The sequence below is a fragment of the Pteropus alecto genome, unplaced genomic scaffold (assembly GCF_000325575.1).
Source record: "Pteropus alecto unplaced genomic scaffold, ASM32557v1 scaffold79, whole genome shotgun sequence".
Lineage (NCBI taxonomy): Eukaryota > Metazoa > Chordata > Mammalia > Chiroptera > Pteropodidae > Pteropus > Pteropus alecto.
The window spans coordinates 21,628,112-21,655,700 of NW_006494612.1; the positions used below are offsets into that span (position 1 = coordinate 21,628,112).

A 27,589-nucleotide genomic window follows, 5' to 3' on the forward strand; every position below is an offset into this window, starting at 1 on the left:
TTGTCATAAAAACAAAATTTAAAAATAAATAAATAAATAAATAAATTGTAGGCAACAGTTGGTATCAAAGGCTATGGAATGTGACAACCTGTCATACTTCATCAGGGAACGGTAAGGACGCTGTCTGACCAGTGACAGTGGCGGGCTGCAGGGGCTCGCTCTCTGGGCCAGCCCTAACAGGCACACAGAGCGCCCTCAAATAACCGTCTCTTGTGACTAAGAGCAAAATACAGCTATCTGCTCTTTTAGCACAAAATATCTCTGTTGTTCAACCCAAAATAACTCGGAGTTGTAATAACCAATCGTAGAAAAAATAATGGTTGGCAAAACCCTTGGACACATGATTTTGAGCTTCTGACTCAACCTCATCTGCATCACACTGAAGAAGTAGTAAAGTTTAATGTTGACCAGCAAGCAGCTGTGGAGCCAGACAGCCTGACTTCACTTATTCCTGGCCTCTGACCTTGGACAATTTACCTAATCTCTCTAAGCTATAATTGCTGCAACAGTCAAACGGAGAATATATCACCTCCTTCTCAGTTATCATGAATCTCAACTGAGAAGAATGAAGACAAGCACCTGGTACTGGGTATAATAAAAGCTCAATAAATGAGAGCTAAGCATATGAACTAACTGGCTTATGTTTTTCTCTTCAAAGTCAGAAATGAAAAATATTCTACTTAACATAACTAAGTGATGTGAACCATGCTTTAGGAGGGTACTAAAACTTAATTTCTGATATAGTTATGAAAACTATAGAGATAATGATAAATATCCATCATGTGAGTTATATCCCATATTTAGGAGGGAAGAGTCAGCTAGCTACCTGACAGTGACAAGTATCTAGCAGTTAGTTACATACAAATGATATAATTGAAACTGAACTAGAAAACACAAGTAAATATTAAAAGACACAGTTTTAGACTCGACTCTTTCCTCATCTATCAAATCCTCAACCTGTTTTAAACAGCAATTTGTAGTATTAAAGTTGATATACATGAAAACTGGTAATCTGATTATAATTAGAGAATCATTAAGTTCATTACAGAGTACAAGGTGCATAAGATAATGTTGCATGAGAAAAATGCCTATATCAGCTCATTGAAAATTTGTATCAACACAAAAAGATTCTAAGAAAAAAATCACATGAACTTGGTCTATTTCAATATCAAGAAAAACCACGAAAAGTGTATTATAATTCTAAAAAGCATATCGGAAGTGGAGAAACTCCCTAGAGAGTCTGAAAGAAAAACTACAATAATTACAGGCTTTTTTTCCAAATAGGCTCTCTATCTCATGCTCTGTCTTGTGACCCGAACAGGGAACTTATTTTCTTTGTGAGTAAAAGAACTGACGCAAATTGGAGGAGAAGGGGTAGGGAGGAAGATGAAGGATCTTCTCAAGGATGAGTCTGAAGTGGAGCAGTGCCTCCAGGGGCCAAGCCCACTGGTTTGCTGTGCTCTCCTTTTCAACACTGGAACACCTGAAGGCATATCCTGCTACCACAAAGCTATCTCAAATTTAGAACAGTTAATTTTTAAATTTCTTATTGGTTTTCTAACTAGATACTTCAAAGGTAGAAAGGCATAAAGGTTAACCAAGTGAATATTTAGGGCATCTTAAAGATACTGTAGATTAATAAAGGATTAAATCTGAAGGCACAGTTCTTTAAAATAAAGTACAAAAACAAGTCATTTGACAATTATACGTAAACAATACTTCGGATTTCTAAGATGACTAGATCATGGCATGCTCTCTTAGCAAAGATATTCAGTCCTAACATTTTATCACATGGACCTGATCAGTTTACCTGATGAGACTCTAGAATCAGAACTAAATCTCAGGGGAGGACGTGGCCCCTAGAGATTTGTGTAACCAGCAAACACAAGCAATGACTTGGTGAAGCAGGCTCAAAACCTGTCTCTGAAAGAAAACTCTTATCTAGGACTCCCTCTTTGCTTCTTAAGTTATATGTTTAAAAGAGATTCTTAGAAACAAAAGTTGTATTGTCATTAGTGCCTCTATCCTGTGGTTCTTGAGGGAAACACAAACCAACCTATGTGAATTTTAGAATGTAGAACAGACCTATGCTCTAAGCAAAATTAGGTTTTCAAAAATGTGAGAACAGTACAAAATGACAGAACCACATTTTGTTCCCTCTTCATGGTTGTCTTGTATGCGCCATCTGAAGACCTGTGAGTTTTCAACAGTTTTATTTTAACAAATGGACAGCTTATTGTAAAGTATTTTATCATGCTTTCTGAAAACAGTTGTTCTCGGTCTGCTTACGTAGAGTCCTGCTTTACTGTTAGTTTTTATTTATGGCAGAGTGTAGATTTAAAATACAGAACGGTCCTTTAAAAAATAAAAGAATTTCAAAAGGGGGAGGAGGGAAAAAGGTAAAGTCCCACTCCTTCCAATTTTCCAACATTCCAGACCCCTTCTTGTCCCACCTCTTGATAAGCTTCTTTCCTGTCAATCACCAGATGGCCCAATAATTCTCCTTTGGCTCCAAAAGCAGCCGGGTGTTGGCCATGTAACAAAGTTTGCCTCCAGTTTACATGGCAGCAATTCCCAAACTACTAGTCTCAGTCCTAATTTCTGATCAGTTCTATTTGCCGAGACATCGCTACTCATATGTTGCTAAAACACTGAAAATGGATTTCTGCTTCCTATAGGAACATAGTAGAAGTTTATTTCTGAATCTCCCCTCTTCTTTCCCACTCAAGTCATACAGAACACAAAGGAGGGATGGGCCCAACCAAAATTACATTTTCAGAAAAATTAAGACAACAAAAAAATTCTCAAAAAATGTACATATAGTCAAAAGCAACAGAAAAGAGCAGATCCTGAGTGAGAAGCCATATGCGTGTGGTAGGGAATAAGGGAAGTTTGCAGAGGGTAATGGGAAGGGCGGGGGAGGGGCAGAGAGCCAAGATGTCAAATATCCACTTCCAGAAGAGAGCAGCAGGGCACTCTGTTAGGGGAGGTAGAAAGGGGAGGCTTGGACCACACTCGGTGCGGGGGGAGGGAGGGGGCACAGGCTCCAATCTCTGAAAGGACCACATTTCTCTAAGAGGAGGCAGACACCTTAAAAAGAGGTGGCGGTGCATCTTGGGGCCATGGAGTGATGGGGGGCACATCAGGACTGGAGGGGGAACCTCCCTCCGCCAGGCAGGTTCAAAGAGGCAGAGAGGGAAAGAAATAGTGCCTCAGGGCAGGACAGAGAGAATGTCCTTGGGCAGAGAAACCGGGAACTTCCCTCCCCCCCCAGGGCATTCTTTTGCCAGGAGAATCAAACTCATTACACTGACTTACAAAAAAAGAACAGATACAGCAACCACACAAAAGAATATAAAAAAGAAAAGATATGGAAAAGAATAGCAAACTCCCCACAAAGAGAACACAGCAGAAGAAAAACAGATAAGGTGAAAATTATAACCCAAAAGAGCACCACACACTTTTTTTTTTAACACTCAATGAGGCCAATTGTAATTTTAAAGGAAGATTACAAAAGAGCCCATAGATGAGATTGTCAGATAATAGGCAGTGGCAAAGTAGAAACTAGAGGAACTCAGGAAAGAAAGAGAAAGGCACATTCTGGAATGAGATTTTTGAATAAAACAGTTTTTTGACTAATACAGGCAATGCTGTACAACCAAAATCACGGGAGCTGGCCAGACCGTTCTGCCCAGCTCTCCTCCCTCACCCGGGCAGCATAGCCACCTTTGGGGGATTCACAAATAAGAAGGCCTTGGCTGGATTTTTAGCTAACAGCTTCCACATTCCGCAGCAGGAAAATAACGGCCCACAGGCCAGTGGGGGACCTTGATGATGTCTGTGTGCATTCTCCTGGACTTTAAATGGCATAAAGACCAAACTATCCCATAGAAGTAGATGGCCACACTCAGCATCCATAATGTGCTACTGCAACAATGGTTTCTTCAAATAATGATCATGGTAATGACCCTATCACAAGAAGACTGGAAAAAAAACAAATGTACCAGGATGTAAAGAACACTATTTCGTATGATCTTTAGATTGTTCCAAGTCAATTAATAAGCAAATTAATTAATAACTGCTTTAAGGAAAAAAAGTCTGTAGTAAATATAAAAAGCAATTACTCTTCCATGAAAAATACTGCTCAGTAATTGGTGAAAAACAACAACAAAAAAGATCAAAGAGATGAAGATAAGAACTGTTGAAACCTCTTCTGCCTGAGAAGCCTTCGAGTATGTGAAGCGGGATCCTCACTAGTACTCAAAATGCTGCACCGGCCGGCGAGCCACAGCGTGATCTTACCCTTCTCAGTCCTCCCTTTTTCTCTTTCCACTGTTCACATATTCAGTAACTGTCTTTTTAAGAACTGAAGTCACAAAAGGTAACTGTGCCTTTACGACTTCTTTACACATCTTGTTTCTTCTTCGTTAAGGTAATTTTACATTGCAGTCAGGACATATGAGAGCTTCCCACCTTATTCAATTGTCTTCCTTTCTTCCAGTGTCACATCTTTGAATAATATTGGCTTTTCTGAAAATTTCTGTTCTAGCCTTTGTCAACCAATAAATACTTAATAGTCTCTGTTACAAAGCTCTTGAGAAATATAATTATGCATAAAAACATGATTCTCTGCTATAGAAGATTACAGACCAGATAAGAAAAAAAAAAAATGTTGGCACTTAGAAAAAAATTCACAAGCTAGCATCTTATCACCAAATGAGTAAGAGGAAACTGCTGCCATAAAGTCAAAGGAAAGAAAAATAAACAATTATCCAATGGCTACTATGTGCTAGGCACGCTTACTCCACTTTTTAAAAATAGATAAACGTACTTAGAATACACTGAGTAACCTATTTGAGGTCATTCATTCCAATTTTATTGAAGGCCAACTCAAGCCAGGCACTGTTCTTACAGTACAGATGTATGCACAGACATACTAAGCCCTTTCTCTCAGGGAGCAGACATGTTAGTAGGGAATGCAAAAACAAACAAACAAAAAACAATAAATAATTATCGTTGTTTAACTTACTGATAAAAGGCATTATAAAAATAAAACAGGTTCATGAGAAAAAAAACTGAAGGAAACAAAATGACAGGTCTGGGAAGACATCTCTAAGGAAGTGACCCTTGGGCTGGGAACTGAATGCCAAGAGTCATGTGAAGAACTGAGATGTCTGAAGCAGAAGAGAGCAAGTGCCAAGGCACTGAGGTGAGACTGAGGACAATTCAAGAAGCAGAAGGAAGATCAATGTGGCTGGGAAGTTGCAGCTGCCAGGGGTAGAGTGGTAGGAGATGACAAACGGGGGCACGAAGCAGATCCTGGAGGATGTTGTGGGGCATGGTAGGGATTTTCATTCGATTTTAAGTGCCCCACAAAGTCACTGTAGTTTTAAGCCTTTGCCACTGTGTGGCTACTATTCACCAGTGTAAAGAATAGACTGTAGATAGGCAGGAATGGGAGCAGGGAGAACAATCTGGAGGCTGCAGTCATGCAAAGAAGAAATAGCAGCAGCTTGGACCTGAGTGGTAATAGCAAAGATGGAAAAGAAATAGACCATTTTGGCAAGTAGAACCAATAGGATCTGTACTTAGACTGAACATGGAAAAGTGAAGACAGAGCACTCGGGTTTGGGGTTGGACCTCAGAATAAGAAAGTTCATGTTCAAAGCGAAGCAGGTAGATGACACATATAGGAGCAATGAATTAATAAGCTCCTTGAAGCATCCTGGAGCCATAGCTTAAAGTTTTAATTCATAAAACAAAAAGGGCTCACTCACATTTGGTCATTAACAACACTCATGTTTGGTTGTATAGGAGAAGTCACTGGAGAGAAGAAAAAGTCTCTCTGTTAAAATTCCCTTGGTTAAGACATTAATTTCCATACCTATCTCTGTTTAATGTCAACACTTCAGGCATGTAGAAAATCACAACGGAATCAAAGCTACTGAAGTTTTTCTCCTCAAGGGGGAAAAAAACAAATATTTTCAGATGTGTGACTTAGAAGTAAACCTGTCTAACAATCAAACAGCATTGTAGGAGGGAGGAAGGGGGGCAAGTAGAGACTGAGAGAGGGGAACAAGGAGAGAGGGGGAGGGGGGTGAGAGAGAGAGAGAGAGAGAGAGAGAGAGAATGAGAAAGAGAGAATGAGAAAGAGAGAGAGGAAGAGAGAGCGAGAGGGAGAGAGAGAGAGAGAGAGAGAGAGAATATGAACTAAATAAGCTTTCAACTTCTTTGTCTCTATAAATTGCCTTCTCATCTGCCAATGTTCACCAACAGACCACCCCAGAAAAAAAATATATCCCCAACCCCTGGGTAAAGACACACAGTTCCAGTAAAGCCATTAACTGCTCAGAACTGGAACTCCTTTTTTCAAGAAAAGCTTGCCCTAGAACCAAAAAAGAGAAGTCGAGATTAGCTTCCCTTTTGTGCACTCATGTGTTAAGGTACAAAAACAAGTGTCCCCTTCCCCAGACTCTAATTAAAAGAATTGCATTCATTCTCATAAGTAACAAAATGGCTCACATTTTTATATAGACTTTGTATTTCATCTCGCAGTCCTAAGAACCGTATGGGGACAAGAACCAAGCACTGATCCTTCTTAATTAACAAGGAGAGTACATACAGAGAATGAGAACCTAGTTGCCACACAAGAGAAACCAATATTTTTTCCAACTCTAAACGAGACTGTGTAGGATTAACATCTTTAATCTACTGGAGCTAAAGGATGAAAAATGGAACAATGAAGATTCAATATAAACATATTTTAATCAGCTTCCCTTAACCTTTATAACATGGGCTAAATTTCACATATTTTATATCTCCCTGGAAAGTTCTGCCTTCCCAAATCTGGAAAAAACACACACACACACACACACACACACACACACACACACACACACACACGATAAATCATGTATTTTAGCAGAAAACCTCTGAACTTATAAATTCAAATAAGTATACTTTATGTTACCAGTGTATTTATTCTCTTCTTTTTTCCAAAGGCTGTTAACCACTCTGTATCTTCCTCTTTCAGATTATTCTTAAAAAAACAAAAAAACTCAAATTCTAGACTGCTCATTAGCACTGGTGGGAAGACACTATATGTCCATATGGGAAAATTTTATCTCAAGGATTATGTTTCATGGTCAGCTGTTATCATTTCTATTTACTAGTTTCCTTCTATTCATAACTTAGTTAATCCGACACCAGAATCCCTTGTGACTGCAACTCTCCCACCTCTTAATACTTAGAAATAATATCTAAGTCTTAATGGGACTCTAGCTAATCTTGTGAATGACTGTTTCTATCATGGGACTTTAAAATCATGCAGTATGGGTTCAGATATGGCAACTGGTCTCTTAATAAACAAAAAAGAATAATTTTACATGTGTTAGAAGAGCTTTCAGGATTCTTTAAAACTTTGGTAAAATTATAGCCTGTGTTAAAGTTGGAAGACCATAATCCAGCCCACAGAAAATATATACAAGGAAATCACGTCCTAGAAAGTTAAATAGCTTACTCAAGGTCACATTGCTCTTTGGATCTGATTTCAGGAAATATGTATGCACACACAAAGTGTGTGCCTGATTAGAAACTTTTCCTGCAGTCTCATTGATTTTCCTAACTCAGAGATATTCTGGTAAGTCTGATCAGAAAATCACAATACAAATCACAACGAGATACGACTATGAGTAAAATGTGAAAGACTGTAAATGCCAAATGTCGGCAAGCATTTGGAGCAATACAAACTCTGATACACTGGCTGGTGGGAGTATAACCTGGTATAACTACTGCAGGTGACTATATAGCTGTATCTTTTATAGCTGAACACACACATATCTTATGACCCAACAACCCAATTCCCAAGTACACACGAGACCAAAGAATGTACAAGAATGTCCAGTATTATTCATAACAGCAAAAAACAAAACACTAAAACAGATACACTCCAAATGTCCATCAACAGTGGAAAGAATCGATGGATTATGGTATGTCTGAATATGGAATACTATACAATAATGAAAACAAATGACCTACAACCAAATGCAACAACACGGATGAATTGTACAAACCTAATGAGAGAAAGAAGTCTAATATAAAACATAATACTTGATTCTATTAGATAAAGTTAAAAAACCAGGAAAATTAGTGATGTTAGCAGTTAGGACAATAGTTATCTTTAGAGAGCATGGAAGGAGTATAAACATGAGAAGGACTTTAGGGGGCTTGTAAGGTTCAATTTCTTGACATGTGTGGTATAGTAACAGATAATATGCTGCACTACTCGCTAATAATTGATGTACTATTCTATATATATGATACATCCACTTTTTTAAAAGTTAAAAAACCCATCTCTAATTTATATGATGGATCTCAATGTATTTATTCTGCTTCTTTCAAAAACATGAGATCTTTCTGTTTGTCCTGTATGTCCTGAATACCTTTTTCTATATTGTTTGTGCAAAGATGAATGGCCCCTGTGAACATATCCTATTCGGGCTTACTTTATGTAACAGGCTCAGCATTTCAACCCACAAAGCCTTGCTTATCCTTGTACCATAAATCACTGGTAAGAGTTTGTCTCAAAGAAAAGGGTAAATGAGTGTATATCCCATTTCCAGATACTGCTAACAAAAATGTTACTTTGGGGCATCTCAATTCAAAGTTTGAGAACTAAATCTAAGCATTTCTTTGATGCATAATGACCTTCTAGACCTGGGATAACAAATGGTTTAATTTACATGCCAACTTCAGTCCACTGGGAATGGCTGCCTGGAGCACTGGGCTGAGAAAGACTGGATGCCATGTCAAGGCCAATAACAGAGACTACTGCCTATGCCACAGGCAAAGGATGGAGCGCTGGGGGCACAAATACCTCGCTGACTCTGAAAGAACAGAACACCTTCTCTCATAGGATAAAAACGTTTTCTTAATCATTTTAAATACTTCACAGATATCCCTTATAAAGGTCTATTCTTTAAAAAGCTATATTATTTTAACATAATCTATTTCTATTTTATATTCAAGTATTCATATTTAAATATTTAATATAAATTACATTACTGTAATGTGGTTTAAATACTTTACTAGTAAAGCAAATTGACAATGCTATAGATTATTTTTAACAAAATAAGGGAAAAAAGTTTAAATACATTTTGTTTCATCCATGTCATTCTCTGCAAAACAGAACTGACAGAATATATAGTAGTTAAAAAAAATAACCAACTCTGATCTTTTGAGTTCCTCCAAGAATCACAAATCTTTTTGTGATTGCTATTTTCTTTTTTGGTGCAAACAACTCAATATTATGCAAGTTTTCAATGATCTATGTCAAAACTAATATGAGCATGAACTTCCTACTGCCGTGCTTTAGTTGAACAGACACACATACTCTAACTATAAGGGTATTACCTTACTTACAGCATCCTCTCCTTAGGTATCTTTTGTAAAACTAGATAATTTGTACAGACCCAAATTCAAAAGATGCAAATACAGTGTGAAGAGAGAACCTAAATGTGGTACAAAGTACATTTTATTCAATCACATCCAGTATTATTAGCATTACCAGATGGAGAAAAAAAAAGTGAACTGAAATTTCACACTTCTGCCTTTCGCTTCCATGTGATTTCTTTATGCCTGTTATCAGTGACACACACTGGATCAGAGGTTAACTTTTTAATAATAACTAACTATATCTAAACTTCCCTGTATTCAGACACTGACTCTTAGAATTATAAAAAATACAGTGAAAACTGGCTTCACTAAATTCAGGACCCCAAATCTCAAATGAATACTCAACCTGACATCAACCCTTCTCTAATTCTGAGGCATGTCAACTCTCTCAATTGTCAAAATTACAAGTAATCACTTTCTCTTCTTTCCATAAACTTCTGCCAGCCTCTCTTTCCATTCCATGCCTTTGCCTCCTATTTTGTTTAAAAACAGTCCATTTAAACAGGAACTCCCCGTCTGCACCCGTCATGCTTACTGTCTACACCACATGACTCTGTACAGTGGATGAAGGTGAACCAGACACTCAAGATCCATTCCCCTTCCCCTCTAGCCTTCATAGACAGTTCTTTTGTAGTGGGAAAATACAAACCGTTCTTTGACCCTCTTTCTACTTCCATGGAACAATCTGCCAGTTGCTTACTAAATATTAATTTTTCCCTTCTCTCTCAATGAAGCAATCTCCATTAGTGAGCACATTGCTAGGAAGGTAGTAACTTCCCAGCAGTTAGGTGTAGCTATATGACTATATCTAAATTCTGGTCAATAATAGAAGCAAAGGTGAGCTGGATTCTGGGAAGTCTCTTTAAATCAAAGTGGTTGGTCCTTCTTCCACCTTTTCTCTATCTACACTTGCAACATGGATATGAGATGGCGCTTTTCAAACTCACCAGTCTGCCTGATCCAATTCTCTGCTTTTACTTTAGTCTCTCAGCAACATTAGACACAGATGATACCTCACACTAAGTCTTGAAACACTTTTTTTTATTTTTATTTTTTCTGGAAATCCACCATATCCTGATTTCCCTGTTATCTCACTGGTCACTTCTCTGATTCTTTATGCTGTTTTCTCCCTGCCTTCCTGATCTCTACATTTTTTAATGCTCCGGCTCTCTTCTCTTAACTAAACTCGTCTTTGTGATTATTTTAGACCTATGGTTTTAAATTCCATTTATACTCTGATAACATTCTGAACTCCTAATTCATATATCTAAAATAGATGTTTAAAAGACATCTCAAAATTTACTTGGCCAAAACAAACTCTCCCCATTTCTCCTCAACTGCAGTCCTTCCCATCTAAGAACAAACTCATCATCATTCGCTTGGTTGCTCAATGCAAAAACCATGGAGTCATCCTGGACTCCTTTCTCTCTCTCTCTCTCGATCCATCCACATTCATCAGCAAGTCCTGCTGGCTCTGCCTCCAGCGAACATTCATCATTTCTCTCTGTCCCCAATGCTACCATCCCTGGTGCAAGCCAGTATTTCTTTCATCAGACTCCTGTGATGGTCAAGGTGTCCTCCTTCTATTTCTCCAAAATCTATATTATAAGCAGCAGCCAAAGTCATCTTTTCAAAGTGCATACTTGATTATATCTCTTCCCTGCCTCCTAAAATGAAATCTAAACTCCCTATATGGTCTCCAAAGCTCTGGGTGACCTGCTCAGCCATGTCTGATTTCATTCCTGGCCACTCTTGCTTTAAGTGCTATTTCACACTGGATTTTTTTTTTTTTTTTGCCTATTTTCCTCATTTTTTGCTTTTTTCTAATTGATTAGTGGGAATCATTTGCACTGTGCATATTACTTTTTAGTCATATGCAAACATCTTTTCCCAGATTGTGGTTTCAGTACCTTCTCATTACCGGCCTCTTCTCATCCTCGCTCAGGAGACCATCTAAGCTAAGGCAGCTTTCTCCTAGTCTCCTGCTCTCACATCACTCTCATTTTATTTTCTTCATAGAAAATTACATTGTTCATGAATTTATTTTTTCTTTTTTACCATCTGTGTTCTCCTTATACTGTAAACTACAGGAGACCAGGGCCATGTGAATCTTATTTACTGCTGGATTCCCAAGGTCTGGAACAGTGAATAAAAAAAAGACTACCAAAATTAAAAGTCACTTAGTCTGAACCATTATTATAGTGTTTAAAACTTAATAACAGACCTGAAATATCTAACCACCACAAGCTGGTCACGTATAACAGGGATCACACATCTCCTAAGGTAGGCATTTCCATCCCTGAACAACCTGGCTTATTCAAGAGTCCTTATTCCTTCTCAAGCTGACATCCAACTACTGTAGATTCTGTTCATTTGTGGAGGTATTTATAATCATGCAGAATACGCTTCTTATGCTTTACACAAGACAGTGCTTCAAATATCTGAAGGTGGTGACTGTACCTTCTGATGGTTGAAAACTCATCTTAACACGTCTTTACAAGGCACAGTTGTGGGTATTATCGCCACTGTCCCACGCACTCCAAGACTGCCCTGAATTGCAGTATAGCCACATACTTAGCTATCAACTATGCCATGAATATGCAACTCTGGCCCAATTTATCACTTCTTATCTAGCTGAATCAATTAATCTCTCAGGGAGCATAACCTGATTTAAGTTAACCTTTACCTCCTTTCAGTTCAAGCTCACACGAAATCTCCAACCAGTGTATCTTTCATACCACTAAGTGCTTACTGCCTCTATAATCTCACTATACTACAGTTACCTCTTCTGCTTCCCAAAGTTCCTGATGGTGTGCAGCTTGAGGATACCTGCACTATTCTTTAGAGGAAGGCCTCCTAGCCTCCTTTCATACATAAAGGTCTTGATTTACCACACATGTAAAATAAAATTATAAGCTCTCTTAATTTTCACATGTAGCCTGAGGCAGGCCAGCACTATTTTTATCTAGTAGCAAGGAAGCCACAAAACAGAGAGGCCATTTTAGCTCTCATCAGAACAGATACGAAGTGGAAGAACAAAGTGGAGCCAATGCTGGTTACCCTGGGACAAAAACGAGCAACCCTGGATGTGCCATTTCTATCGTCCCTGCTGTGGACAACATGCCACCCCTACACTACTCACTTCCTTGCTCCTCTAAGAATAGCCAAAGAAAACAAGAATTAACCCAAATAAGGGTTATTTTACACAGCTGTGCACAGGGGCACTTTTTTAGAACCATCTGTAATCTTACTCTCTTTGTCCCAACACACTGAAATCTCATTTAAATATGCACGTAGGGTAACAACTGTTGGGAAGTTAATAATTAGATAAAGAAACACAGCTTGGTCATCTGAAAACATTCCTTATTTCCACAGTATATTAGCATTCTGGTAAAGAGAGGAGCCTTAACAAAGTAGGCTGAAGAATAAAATTATACTAACAGTCCGAAAGAGTTCAGGTAATGCCCAGAGGGCCAAAATACTGACCACAAGTTGACTAGAATCATCCAGGTATGTGATTAGCTGTAACTTGGGAACAAAAAACAAAACAAAACAAAATCTATCAGCTTAATTCTGCTAGTGACTTTTTTTTTAATCCTTGTATATATTCTGAGTAATAATTTCTAATAAAATACCATACTGGATCAGTCTACTAGTATTCTGTCTTTGACATATATAGCAAAGGATGATTTCAGGAGAATCCAGACAGTTATCTTGTACTGTATGTCAGCCTCAATAGATAAAAATATCCCTCCCTTAGTTCTTCCCTGCTCCTTAATAACGTAGCACGTATTTACTCCTTATAAAATTAACCTAAACCATATCCAGTCAGATTTTTTTAATAAACATACTTTTATCAAGATTCCTTAAAATCTCGATAATGCTCCCCATTCCAGATATATGAGATTTAGTCATCTCATTAACCTCATCTAGAACCGGACAGTTTTAAAGCAAACATAAGTATTTACCATTTTAAATCTTTATTTCATTAATGAAATTGCGTGTTGTTATGTGCCTGACGCCCTAAAGAAAAATGCAGTTAAGTGTTATCTCTTCTAATATAATTATTTCTTATATTCATTCTAAAGAGTTCTACTCTTTTAAAATCTGATCATAGAGAAATTCTCTTCCCCTTCTCAATCACTAGTAGTTGTCCTTTTATAAACCTCCATCAAGTCAGTTAAGAATTGAAAACAGTGAAGTCAATTTAAAACTCAACTCACAACACTGTGTAATCTTCTGGATGTTGGAAGAGATACGCTGGGCCAGCTGGGTGGGGTCGCCAACAATTCCTGGAGTGTAAGACATGGCTGAGTTGCTTATTCACTAATTTCATCAGATGTTGGTGGACTGTGCAGATTTCTAAGCAGTCATCTAAATAACATAAAAGAAAAGTCACACAATTGTATTTTTGAAGCTAATGGCTTGTATTTTCCACACTGTCAGTTTGGGAGGTTACAAGTCCAAACCTGATTAACCAAACGGGGGGCTGAAATCTATCGAAGGGGCACAACAAATAGTAAAAATGCTTATGTCAAAACCAACCAACCAACCAACCAACCAACCAACTTGACGTTTAAAGGACAGAGTTGAGTTAAACATGTTAAATAAAATAAGGTTCGAATTGCACATTCCCTTTGAACTTCTCTGATGTCTCTAAGGAAGAGTTATTAAATTCTTTTTCTGTGTATAATTTTAATTGTTTATATGTTTTCTCTTTAACTAAACCGTGAGCAACTATAAGGCAGGGCCCACATTCCATTTATCTTTCTCCAACATTTAAAACGATTCCTGGGATGGAAATGGTATTTAAATATTTATTAAAAGGAACACAGACTTCAGGCTATGCCTTGAAATTTCATTATTATATCTAATTTAACACACATAGGAACAGTTCAGGAACATAACGATTAATGGATCCCTTAATTTTAATGAGAAAAAAAGTCAAATTTGAAAAAAAGAATGCCCTGTAAAATGCTCATCACATATATACCTTCCTGACAGAGCAAGGAGAACAACACTCCTCTTCCAGAAGCCAGCATCTTAGGACAGGAAGCTAGGCCGGGATGCTGCTGGAGGAAGGAGGTAAGATGAGGTTCTTTTCTTCTCCAACCCACCCATACCGCTGAGTTTGAAAAGAAAGGATGAAAAGGGATGTCCTATGCATAGGACTGTGCACAACAAAGAATTTCAACTACTCCTACACTGTCTTTTCACTGAGTATGCAACGAATACCGCAAAACTGTAGGCAGTCGACTTGTAAGCCAGCTCTCTCTGCTACGAGTCTGCCACAGGCCCACCATTAAAAGAAGCACTTGGAAGCTGTAAGCAAATAAACAAAACAACTAAGATGTGTGACTTAGAAGTAAACCTGTCTAACAATCAAACAGCCAGGGTGCATAGACCTAGCACATGTGGACAGGGCAACCACAGTGTGCCATTTACCAAAGGAAGGGGAGGTTCCTGGCCAACTCCTGGGTCAGATGATTCATGGCTGGGACAAGTGAGAGACAACACAGAAAGAGAGAAGAATAACTTAACATTCGTTGCATATCTGTGAAATGAAAAGCATTTCACACAGATTGTCTAATATTCGAAGCCTCCCCTTTAAAATAGGTAGTAGCAAATAAACCTTGTTTTAATGATGAGCGAATTCTGTGGCTTATAAAGATTAAGTAACTGGAAATGTAACCCAGCGCACCCACCAGGCAGGGGTAAGATCTAATCCCAGAGTTTTGGTTTCAAAGCTACCTAAGCTTGGCTACCACACAAAACTAATGTCACAGAAGAGGGTGGACTCTGGGTGCTAGGTTTAGTTTGAATATAGTGCGATAAGAAACCACTGGAGATTTCTGGTAGGCAAGAAGAGGCCCCAAGGAAATATGCGTCTTTGTTTTAAGGATCAGTGCTGGCAGAAAAGACAACGGCTGAACTGTTACAATGGGTAGAAAAGTTCTAGTGCTGTGCCTGAAACTGGCACATCGTGGAATGCACCTGGCCGCCGTGGAGTCCCTGGGAGCTTTTAGATGCTCTCCATTCTCCTTCATCGAGCTGCAGGTCTAATTTATCTATTTTGGGCCCTCTGGACCTCACCAAGTCCTAGAGACGGACTCCAATTTTATAAAAGGGTAAATTCAAACTTGAACTCAGACAGAGTGGCAGGTATACATTACCTTCCAGGTAGCGGTTGGACTTGGGCCTGCAGCCACAAAAGCACTGGGGCCCTAACAGAACAAGAACGGACCTGGGGATTCAATGAGACCAACACTATCCCAAGCATCCTACAAAAACATCAACTGGATCTCTAAATTCTGTATCTTTTTTTTTTTTTTTCCAATAAGGGCTTTAGTGAAATATAATTCACATATACAATTCACCAATTTAAAGTTTACAATTCTATGGTGTTTTAAAATATTCACAAAGTTGTGCAACCATCACCACATCACATTTAGAACACTTCATTACACTACAAAAAAGCTCATACCCATTAGAAGTCACTCCCCCTTGCTCTCCAACCTCCCCATCTATAGGCAACCACTAATCAATCTACTTTGTCTTCAAAGATTTGCCTATTCTGTACATTTCATATGAATGGAATCATACATGTTCTTTTGTGACTGGCTTCTTTCTCTTGGCATGTTTTCAAGGTCCATCTATATTGCGGCATGAATCAACACTTCATTCTTTTTATTGCCAAATAATATGCTACTGCATGGACAGAGGCAATTTTTTCCTGACTCAATGACATCTTTCTTTTTCCTTTCCCCCTATCAAGTATCTAAAAAAACTGGCTCACAGCCAACACACACACATTGAATGAGGAAATGTTCCTTTTTTCTTATTTATGTACTTTCTCAAGGGGCATACACAAATACACCTATACATAAAGCAAAAAGTTTTACTTTCTTAAGAGCGCCAGCATAAAGCAGTGGACTTCCCTCTACTTTGTGCCCCCAAATGTAAAAACATACTTGTCAAAATAAGCATTTCACATAAAAAGCAATGGTTTTTTTTTTTTTTTTAAATATCTGAATATAAAGAAAGTAATAACCTAAAAACAAGAAAGACAGGGCATCTTGAAATATTTTATATATTTTTACAGGTCTTTATATAAATCAAATAATGAGAGGCAAGCAGTCTTATTATGTAGACTGCTCTATTCTCAGTACATGGCTACATGAAAGGTGCTCAAATGGAATGAATAAATGTACCTATTTCCTAAGAACAACCAACCAGTTTGAGCGTAATATCACCATTTCTAAGATACCGAATTTTACTGCATTCTTTCATATCCTGAATGTTCCAGGCTTACTGCTGCCTTGAGGCCTGTGCTTGATGCAATTTCCTATCCCTAGACCCCTCTTCCCATGATCTCCATGTGACTAGCTCCTTTTTTCCCAGCAAGGGTCTCATCACATACTAGAGAAGCCTTCAGTGGCCACTCCTATCTGAAGTGAGATGTTGCCACCCCTGTCTCAATCTGTTAACCTAACTTACTGCATCATGTGCTAATCGCCATTTAAAATGATCTAGCTAGTATATTGTTCATTATCTATCCCTGCCTCTGGAATATAAATATGAGGGAGACAACCTTGTCATCCGTGGAATTCACAGTGTCGGGTGCATAGATGATCCATGAATGTGAGGGTGATTACAGACCTGAGCATTCTCTATACCAACTAGATTAACCATATTCATTAGCTTAGCTCTTCCATCTGTTAAATAATTATATTTTTGGTTTTAGTTCACAATACCAAAGATTATTTTTCACCCTTTCATATACTAAACTTCCAAATTAAATGGAATTACAACAAACTTTACTCAGACTTACTGCAAGTGTTTTATTTACTTTTTAATCACCGGCACTTGGCTAAAGTTTGGGATTCTAACCAAAATTAGGTCAGACTTTGTTATCCAGAGAAACAGAAGTAAAATATCTGAAGAAAAATGATGTAGATGTTAATGAGTTAATAATGGTATCATATTAACTTCTACAGAAACTTTGAAACTTGAGCATAATTCTTAACTAGTCACAAGTTTGAGAGAAACTTCTCAAAGTGGCCTATAAAGCAGAGGCCTGTTCACATCATAAGACACAGTTTATCACCACTTTCAGTTTATGCTTGGGTGAGGCTCAGGCCAGCCCCATTTCCAACATTACTAAACAGAACAGCATTTCATAATCATTTCCTTTTCTTTCAGATTCTGTGCAAGTTTTAAATTATATATAGTTATAGTCAGGATACACGAGTTTTAAATTATATATAGTTTTAGTCAGAATACATCAATTGGAATGAAAAAGAAATCAATGTATGTATAGAAGAGCCAAGCAAATACTAGAAACTTGAGAAAGATAGAGCATTTGACCAGAACGGCAATGTTATTTTTTCTTTGTTTTAATTTAAAGAAAGTAAGAACCTAAAAAGAGGAGAGAGGCATCTTGAAATATTTTATGTATTTTTAAAGTTCTTTCTATAAACCCATCAATGACATGTACTAAGAAGATCAAGGAAAGTTAGCGTTATCAAGCCAAATAGAAAATCAACTACGAGGAGCCCCTAAATAAACGTATATGGTTCCTTTTCTACAATAGCCATATATTTTCAGTTCCTCTATATCCGGGAAGATAACTTTAAAATGTGTTTTCTAAATCTGTGAGTTAAAAAGAGGAAGAGGTCGACTCGTGTCCTGCTCAGGGCAGAAGCTGGATTCCTGAGCTGGCCGGAGCAGGCTCCAGGGCCGGTCCCGCCAGGGTGCGCGCAGCCCGCAGGTGCGCCTGGGCGAGCACTGCCCGGGGCTCCCGGGGGTGGTAGCCAAGGGAGGCGGCGGGACTGCAGGCGTCTAGCTGGCCGGGTTGGCCGGACTGGCCCGGCTGCCTGGCCTGCTGCCCGGCCCCGCCGCCTGACCGCGCCGCGAACCCGCTCCAGGCCAGGGGGCGTGGGGAGCAGCGGGCGCTCTGGGAGCTGGGGAGGGTCCCCACTCCGCCCCACGAGCGCCTGCCGCACAACGCAGGGCGGCGGCCACTTGACAACGTGTACAAACAAGGAGGCGCCGCAGCCGCCGGGACAACGGGACTCTGGGGCTTCGGCCAGGCACCCTCCCTCCCCAAGGTCCTCTTACCCGGACCTCCTCGGCTTCCTCCTCCTGCTCCAGCTGTGTGAACCCAACGGCTCCAAAACCCCCAGCTACAATTCTCAGCGGATGGGTGGTGGCGTTGGGATGCCCACTGCGCATGCCCGCAGCACAGCCCAGGAAGAAGGCGGGGCTCGCTTCCCTCCCATTGGCCGGGGGACTGAGTGACAGCGGCCCTCTCCCGCCCCTTCGTTCATAAACTAGGGAATGGGGGCTATCACCAAAATTGCAAGGGAGGTATTCTTTGAGGACTGACATATAGATGGTGAACGCCTTAGCTTGCTTGCAAAAAGAGTGGAGGGAATGGAAGGCAGCTGTCTTCTTTATAATGCCGGCCTCCTGCCTGTCTTATTTCCTAACCCTCATACTGCAGTACACCGTATTCACAGCTCCAGTAAAAAATACGAACGCAAATACACGGTCCTCACAGGAATAATGAAGAAATAAGTGAAGAGTCCTTTATTTAGTAGACAAATTTTCATAGCACATAAAAATCATGCTAAGCATCCTTGAAGGGCAGGGCATATTTTTCACAAAGTTTAAAAAGAGTAAAGAATGTTCTAATGATAAATATTCAAACATAATGTAATTGTTAGATAAAAATCATCTGTTTCTTCAGGTGAAAGAAATACCTCACCAAATTAATTAGAGGAAAGATTGGCTTGGCCTTTCCTTATGTTAAGGCAACACTATTTTCTGAAAGGATCATCAGAACATCAAAAGTCCAGACGCACTTAGGTGGTGGGAAAAATATTTTTTGAATTGGTACCACCTGAGCAAATTTTAGATTGTTTGCTATTATGCATACATATGCATAAGTACATGAATAAAGTCAGCCAGAGCTAAAAAATACAAGGATCTCTCAGTTTATCTTTCATTTTTCTACTTTTAACAGAGAAATAAGAGCAAGGAATATTTTCTATTTTTCTTTTTTTTTTGAAGAAAACTACAGTGAAAGAGTGATAATAAGCAGCAATCTTACACTCTGCCTCTGTAAAGAGAGAGCAATAGAGAGAGATATGCCAGCCAAACAGAAGGCACACATCCCATCTAAAGGGACAGCATTATTCAGCTAGAGACGATTGTACACTTTTAAGAGTATTGGCCTAATATAATCAAATTATCTGCTTTGTCAGGATATAATGGAAATTCAGATTTTTAATTTTTAATTTTTTTAATATTCTTAAATTTTTATAAAACATTCTGTGATCAGACAAAATTTGTTTCAACCTCTGAAATAGGTGATAGTGTCAAACATGGAGTATTAAAGCTGTGGAGGCCCTAATAGAAAATCAGACTCTATTTTCTTATTTCACAGAATAAAGAGACTTAAACCCAAAGAAACTGTATCAAAATCCCCCAAATCATTATGAGCAGCACAGGTCCAGATGAATACTTCCTACCATATTATTCATTCAGCAAATATTCATTGAAAACCTGCCATATGGCTGGTACTGTGCCAGGCACTTCAGATTCAAGATGAATACAGTATGGTATTTTCCCTCAAGGAGCTCTAGGAGTGAGATCTTTCCCAGGATACTGTAAGAGGTGCTATGATAAAGATTTGTACACAGCACAGATTGGTTGGAGCCCAGACATGAAGATGAGTTACTGTGTGGTGTCAGGGACTGATCCCAAGGGGTAGGTGTTAACAGAATCTTGAAAAATGTGTAAGAATTCACCAGAAAGACAAAATGCAAAAGGACATATTGGACAAATGGAAGAGCACATAAAATTTTATAAAATTATGGGCAAGTGCAATTTCAGGCATCACTATATAATTTTATTTAGATAAAGCATAGTGTGGGTGGATTAGAAGGACATGAGACAAGAAAGGCAAATGGAATTTATGTGTAATGGAAAGCCTATATATCATGTTAAGTGAGTATTGAGTAGAAGTTAAACTATTAAGGGATTCTATCTAGGTAAGGCTGTCATGTGCTCATAATTCCATGTAATGAAGGAACACTGGAAGAAATTAAAGAGAAAAAAACATTGAGACTGGAGCAGGGAAGAGAGAGAGAGAGAGGGGGGGGTTGATTGCAACCATTTAGGAGGCTGTTGTAATAAGAATTTCTCCAATATCAGAGATATTGAAGGACTGAACTAAGGCAAATACATTGGAGAAGAAGAGGTGAGGACTGCTTTGAAAAATATTTAAGAAGACTTGGAAATCAATTAGATGTGGAGACCACTCCTACTCTTAGGACATGTGAAACTGAGCTGACACGATGTAGCTGAGAGCTGAGATTGCTATTAAAGCAATTGCAGTTTGAGATTGGAGGTGGTGAAATGGGGAAGCAAAATGGCAATAAGTTTAGCGTTGAACGTATTATATTAAATATTCTAGGGAAGTGATATCCAGTTTGAGATGTTCAGTGTTGTACAGATACTTGAATATGTGAGCTGGAGGTCAGGATAGAGCTCTGGTTGGAGCTATGGGAAGAGATGAGCTCACAAACTCTGAGGATGGGATGTTATGAACTTCCTGTGTTTAAGGAGGGCAGAGAAAGAAAAATGCTGAAAAGGAGTAATCAGAGATATAGGAAGTAAACCAGGAAAATGTGAACTAGAGAATGAAGGAAAACATTTCCAACAGAGGAAATAGTCTAAGATATTACATGCCACAGAAAGTTCAAGTAAATTAAGACCCAAAAATTGTTCACTGGACTTGGGAAGTAGTTGGTGAATTTAGAGAGGGGCATTGCAATCATTCAAGGAGCTGTCATGCAAAGAACTTACATCTACATAAGGTCTGGTGCACTCTCCAAACAATCTTTCTACATTACCTTTGATAGAACCCTGGAGGGGTAAGCATGATGCTCTGCAGAATAAGAACCTGAGGCTACGTAGCCTCTTCAGGTTATCCTGCTAGTTTCCGAGTAGGCCAGAACCAAAGCTCAGCTCTCTGAATCCTCCTCCTGGACTCTTTGCAATTTCTCATGTTTTAAAATATGTTATGAAACGATTACTTCCAGGTCTTCTGAAAACTAAGAATAAGATTTCGCCCTTGTATTCAAGTGGAAAATGTATGTATAGTTTAGATAACCCTGCAAAATTTAGAGGCACAGGATAAATGAATTCCAAAAGAGTTCCTGACATTTATATCACTCCATCTAAGCATCCGCCTGTTACTAAGTGAAATTCAGCTGAATGTGTTAGGAGGACTCAAAAATTCTGCTGCTTTAACAAGTGATCATTTCATGTCTTCCTCCCAAAATTCTTTACTCTTAGGGCAGTTACCTGTGTCCAAAGGCTTGTAATTTAGACTTTTCAAAGCTAATCATTTGGGGGATTTGAGTTTTCTTGGGAAGATTTCAAAGGGCAATCAGAAGTACTCGAGTGGGAATTATATATACATTTGTTATGTCCTTATTAAATAAATACCAGCAAAATAACCTCTTCCGTGTAGGATGGGGAACTCTCCACTGCTGTATCTCCAGTTTGGAGTAGCAATTTTAGTGAATGGAAGGAGATAATTCCCTATTCATTTAATAGTCCCTGAACTAAAAGTATTTTTTAAATGACCACCATGTGATCTTATGGGAGAACCAGAGAAGTAAAAGACAAAAAAAATATAGCAAGATGAATTTTTTGATAAATGAATGGTACAGGTTGACCTGTGAAAGTTTGCTTTTTTATTTAAAATACAATGAGAAAACCACAGCTACTTTAATAAATCTGTGCTAGATTAAAAGGCAGCTTAAATTAATACCTCACAAATAAGAGTTGTTTCATTGCGCCTATTTTTAAGCATCTTCCAGCTCCCTCTGCAGTCTGCTTGTTTTCTTTCTAAAACTACTGGCCTGGTGACAATGCCAAGCACAGAACAGATGTTGCTCTGATTTTTAAACACAGAGGTAAGAAATAGGTATCCCACAGAAATCTTACATGGACACTTACAGCATGGTGATTGGTATGTTCATTTCTAATTTTACCTACTAAATATTGTTGACATGTGCCCACTTCTCTCTATCCCTCACTGTGTCCCGATCTACTGCAACAGCCATTCATTGGCGTCTCTACCTCCAGTCCTACTCAACTTTATTATCCTCAAAGCCGCCACTGAATATTTGAAGCACTTATCTGAAAACATTGCTCCAGGCTTCACGCCATCCCCATGGTTGCAGCATGCAACTCAAATATACTCCTTAAAAATAAAAGTGCTTGGGCTGGGCGGGAGTGCTGAGTTGTGTAGGCTGGGGGAAGGAATCAGAGAAGGGTGACTATGGAGAAAGGTCTGGGGAAACCACAGTATGAAACATTCTTAATGATTTGTAGTACACATTTGTAAACTGCAGGCTCTGAGAAGTGGTTCAGTAAAGAAACAAGTATAACTTTCTTTAACCCAATATTTTCTGAATCCATTCGACTGTAGAATGTTCTTATACTTAATGGCTGTAAAAACCTTCAAAATATGGGAAATATTACTTTCAAAATCAAGTACAGGCCCCTTATCATGGCATATAAATAAGGTGATCATATGTCCGGTTCACCTAGGACAGTCCCAGCTTATGCATATTTTCCCAGGCTTTGGTCTGCTGAGCATCTACTTCCAAAAGTGTCCCAGTTCAGAAAGTATATTATATATAAGAACATATGTGATCTGGATCCTGTCTTTCCCTGCATTAAAATTTATGCTTTGAAATATGCTAACTTAAAGAACTTCTCCATCTCTTTCTGCTCCCACATCCCCTGCTCTAGCTCTGCAACCACACACGAGGGGTTTTCTTATTTCTGTGATTTGCTCATGCAGTTCTCTTTAGAGTAAACTCTTTATTTCGGAATAATTGTAGACTTACAGAAGAATTGCAAAGATGATACAGAGTTCACCCACATTCTCCTAAATGTCAGCACCTTACATAATCATGGTGCATTTGTCAAAAATAAAAAATTAACATTGGTTTAGTAGTATCAACTAAACTATGATTTGATTTGAATTTCACTAGTTCTCCACTAATGTTCATTTTCTATTCCAGGATCCAATCTAGGATATCATGTTGTATTTATACAGTATGTTTTCTTGATCTTTAATCTGTGACAGTTTTCTCTCTCTCTCTCTCTTTTTTTTTTGTCATGACCTTGACATTTTTTAAGAGTACTGGTCAGGCATTTTGTAGAATGTCCCTCAATTTAGGTTTGTCTCATGTTTTCACATAATTAGACTGAATCATAGAGTTTTGGAAAGGATACCATGGAGGTGAAGTGTTCTCATATCATTTCATGGGGTACATGATATTAGCATGATTTATTGCTGGTGCTGTTAACCTTGATTACTTGGTAAAGGTGATGTCTGTGATTCTTCTCCAATGTGAAGTTACCATTTTCCAATTTCCACAGAATATTCATTAGAAGAGAATCACCAAGTTCAGTCTACAATCAAGAGGAAAATTGAGTTCCACCTCTGGAAAATAAAAAAGAATATTCAATATTTATGGATATATGTTAAACTAACACTAATTAATAAATATTTGGAGTGAGATACTTTGAGGCCATGAACATATCCTATGTTTCCCTAAAGTTTTGCCCATTGATTAACATTTGTTAATATATTTTGCCTACAGCAGTTATTACTGTTCTAAAAGTGACTTTCTAGCTCCTTTAGTTCTCTCTATGGAATATCTGTAATTTCTCCCAAATTCATTTATTTTTTAATCATTTGTTTATATCAGTATAGGTTTATGGATATGTATTTTATTCATTAGGTTATAAGTAAGTTACCTTTTCATCACTGAGAATTTTTTCGGGTTGGCTTCTGTGTTCTTTTGACAGCTGCCCCGCGCCCCCCTCCCCTTTTTTCCCTAGTACTTCCTTGCTTGTTGGTACAAGATGCTTGAGGCTTATCTTGTATTTTCCCTGCAAGAGCTATAAAATCAGTCATTTTACAATGGAGCCATTGTTCCTATGATTGGGAAATGGTATTTATATACTGAGATCTGATCTCTAGCCTTCTTATTGCTACTGGGATATCAATTGCTTTTATATTTCTCTGTAAACGGAGCTAAGAAATAAATGTGCATATATTAACTCATATATATATATACACGTATAATTTTATGTGATTTTACATAAATATACATGACTTCATATAGATATTTCCAACTGCAATCCAGCTTCACAGGGTTCATTTTAGCCTTCCCTGCTTTGTTATTGTAAACTTTCTCTAACAGTGAGGAACTTAGCTTCCATTATCTAATTGAATTACTTATTTGTAAAAAGTAGTTTCAGAATTGCTAACTCACACTCCTGTGAGAGGAAAGCTTGAGTATAGTGTTCATGGACAATTCTTTTTGTCTCTAGATTTATAGTATTGAGTCAAAATGATGTTTTCCAAAATTACCAAGATCGGCTTTTTCCTCTCACTTCCTTCAGTGATGGTATAAGTTTGTATCACAGTTAGATCCAATGGTCACTTTGTCTGCATCCCACCTGGGATTTGCCCAACATACTGACTGATTTATTTTTAAGTTTGAGTAAAGTTCACTCTTTATGGTATACTATTCTATGGATTTTTTGACAAATGCATGGATAGAGTCGTGTATTACTTATCCCAGTACCATACAGAACAGTTTCATCTCCCTAAAAATCCCCTCTTGCAGTAACTTTAATCAACCCCTTCCTCAACCCTTGGCAATCATTTATGTTTTCTGTCCCTCATGGTTTTGCCTTTCCAAGAATGTCATATAAATTGAATTATATAATATGTAGCTTTTTGGGCCTGACTTCTTTTATTTTTTAGCATGCATTTAAGACACGTCCACATCGTTGTATGAAATCAGTAGTTTCTTCTTTGCCAGGTGGATGTATACATAAACAGTTTTACATCCAAACAATTCTATTAAACATATGGGACAATTCTATTAAACAATTCTATCTATTGGTTGTTTCCATTTTTGGAAATTATGAATAAAGTTTCTACAATTATGTGCTTGCAGGTTTTGATAAAATTATATCTTTTCAATTCATTTGAGTAAATATCTAGAAGTAGGATTGTTGGGTCCCATATGTTTAATTTTTAAAAACTGCCAAATTGTTTTCCAAAGTAGCTGTATCAGTTTTCATTCCCAATAGAAATAAATGAGGATTTCTGTTGCTCTAAATCCTTGTCACCATTTGATATTGTTAGATTAAAAAAAAAAATTATCCATTATAATAAGCAGGTCATGGCATCTCTTGTGGTTTTAATTTTATTTTTATAATGATGTTGAACATCTTTTTATATGCTTATTTAAAACCCATTACACCTTCTTTAGTGAAGTGTCTGTTCACATCTTTTGCCCATATTTTGTTACGTTGCTTTCTTATTGTTGAGTGTTGAGTTCTTTATTCTAGTGTTTTATCAAATATGTCATTTGCAAATATTTTTCCCTATTTTGTAGCTTGTCTTTTTGTTTTCCTTAAAGTATCTTTCACAGAACAAAAATTTTTAATTTTGATAAAGTCCAATTTGCCAAATTTTTCTGAATCTTCCTCATCAAACCCAGTTATACAGATTCTCTTCTGTATTTTTTTCTTAAAGTTTTATAGTTTTTTATTTAAAATTTAAGTTTACAATCCATTTTGAGTCAGTTTTTATATAATGTATGAGATATATACCAAAAGTTTTTTGTGTGTGTGTGTGTGTATGGATGTCTAATTATTTCAGCACAATTTACAGAAATGACTATTGAAATGAATTGCCTTTGCACCCTTATCAAAAATCAGTTGACAATTTTTCATGGATTTATTTTTGTTCTCTTCACTCTATTTCATTGACCCATGTGTTTACTTTTCCACCAACACCATGCTATCTTGGTGACTGAAGCTCTAGAATAAGTTTTTAAATCAGGTATTGTGCGTCTCTTTTTTCCAGAATTGTTTTGGCTATTTCAATTCCTTGGCCTTTCTATTAAATTTTAGAAGTACTTACACAATCTAAAAAATCTTGCTGGAATTTTTGTGGAGTTTCAATAGAACATTGCATCTATGGAACACACTGAAAGGAATTAAAACCTTAACAATATTGAGAACTTGCAATTCATAAACACAGTATATCTCTACATTTATTTAAAGAAAATTTTATTAGTGTTTATAATTTTTATTGTATAGATCCCACACCTACTTGTGAGTTATGTAATTTTTTGTGTTTATAATTTTATTAGTGTTTATAATTTTTATTGTATAGATCCCACACCTACTTGTGAGTTATGTAATTTTTTGTTTTAATGTTATAATAAATGTAATAATTTTTTTTACTTTTAAAAAATTATTTATTTTAATTAGTGTTTATAATTCAGTACATTGGTTAGACATCTATATAGTTCATAAACCGATCTCCCCAATTGCTCCCTCCCTCCCCTGACCCTCCACCTAACCAATGTATTAATGCTAATTGCATTACTTATGCCATGCTTCCCATCCTGGTGACCATCCATCGGCTACTAATTTGTACTTCTTTAACCCTTCACCCCATTCTCCCAGCCACCCAAACCCCTCTCCCCTCTGTGCATCACCAAATTGTCCACTATATTTGTGAGTCTGTTTTTGATTAGTTTGTTCTTTTTATGCCTTAAATTCTGCATATAAGTGAAATCATATAGTATTTATCTTTCTCTATCTGACTTTAATACTGTCTAGGTTCATCACAGCAATATCTTTTTCCATTCTCTTCCTTTTCATATGTAGGGGTCTTGTTTTCTTATCCTTTTAGCCACTCCATCCTTTCGTTGGAGCACTTAATTCTTTTCCATTTAAGGTACTTATTGATAGAAATGTACTTGTTACCATTCTTTATTCCTGTTTTTGATACATGTTTTTTCTTTTTAAAGAAATCCTTTCAAGAATTCTTGTAAAACCTGGCTTGATATTGATGAATTCCTTCAGTTTATTTTTGTCTGGGAAGCTCTTTATCTGTCCTTCAACTCTAAATGATAGCTTTGGTGGATAAAGTATTCTTGGTTGTAGATCCTAAGTCTTCATTCTGTTGAATATTTTTTGCCAAGCTTTTCTGTCCCGCATAGTTTCT

The 27,589-nt window shown here is 37.7% G+C and overlaps 1 protein-coding gene across 3 annotated transcripts in view; it reads right to left on the reverse strand.

The window, feature by feature from the left end:
* The window catches only part of STX7 (syntaxin 7), a 56,700-nt gene extending 38,004 nt beyond the window's left edge, over positions 1–18,696 (reverse strand). For all 3 annotated transcript variants that reach the window (XM_025042422.1, XM_006926178.3, XM_015600125.2), the window contains exons 1-2: positions 18,574–18,696; positions 13,677–13,827 (exon numbers count right to left, since the gene is read on the reverse strand). In XM_025042422.1, coding sequence (XP_024898190.1) covers positions 13,677–13,761 — 85 coding nt within the window. In that variant the 5' untranslated portion in view covers positions 13,762–13,827; positions 18,574–18,696. The remainder of the gene's footprint in view (positions 1–13,676; positions 13,828–18,573) is intronic.
* Between the last annotated feature and the right edge of the window lie 8,893 nt (positions 18,697–27,589).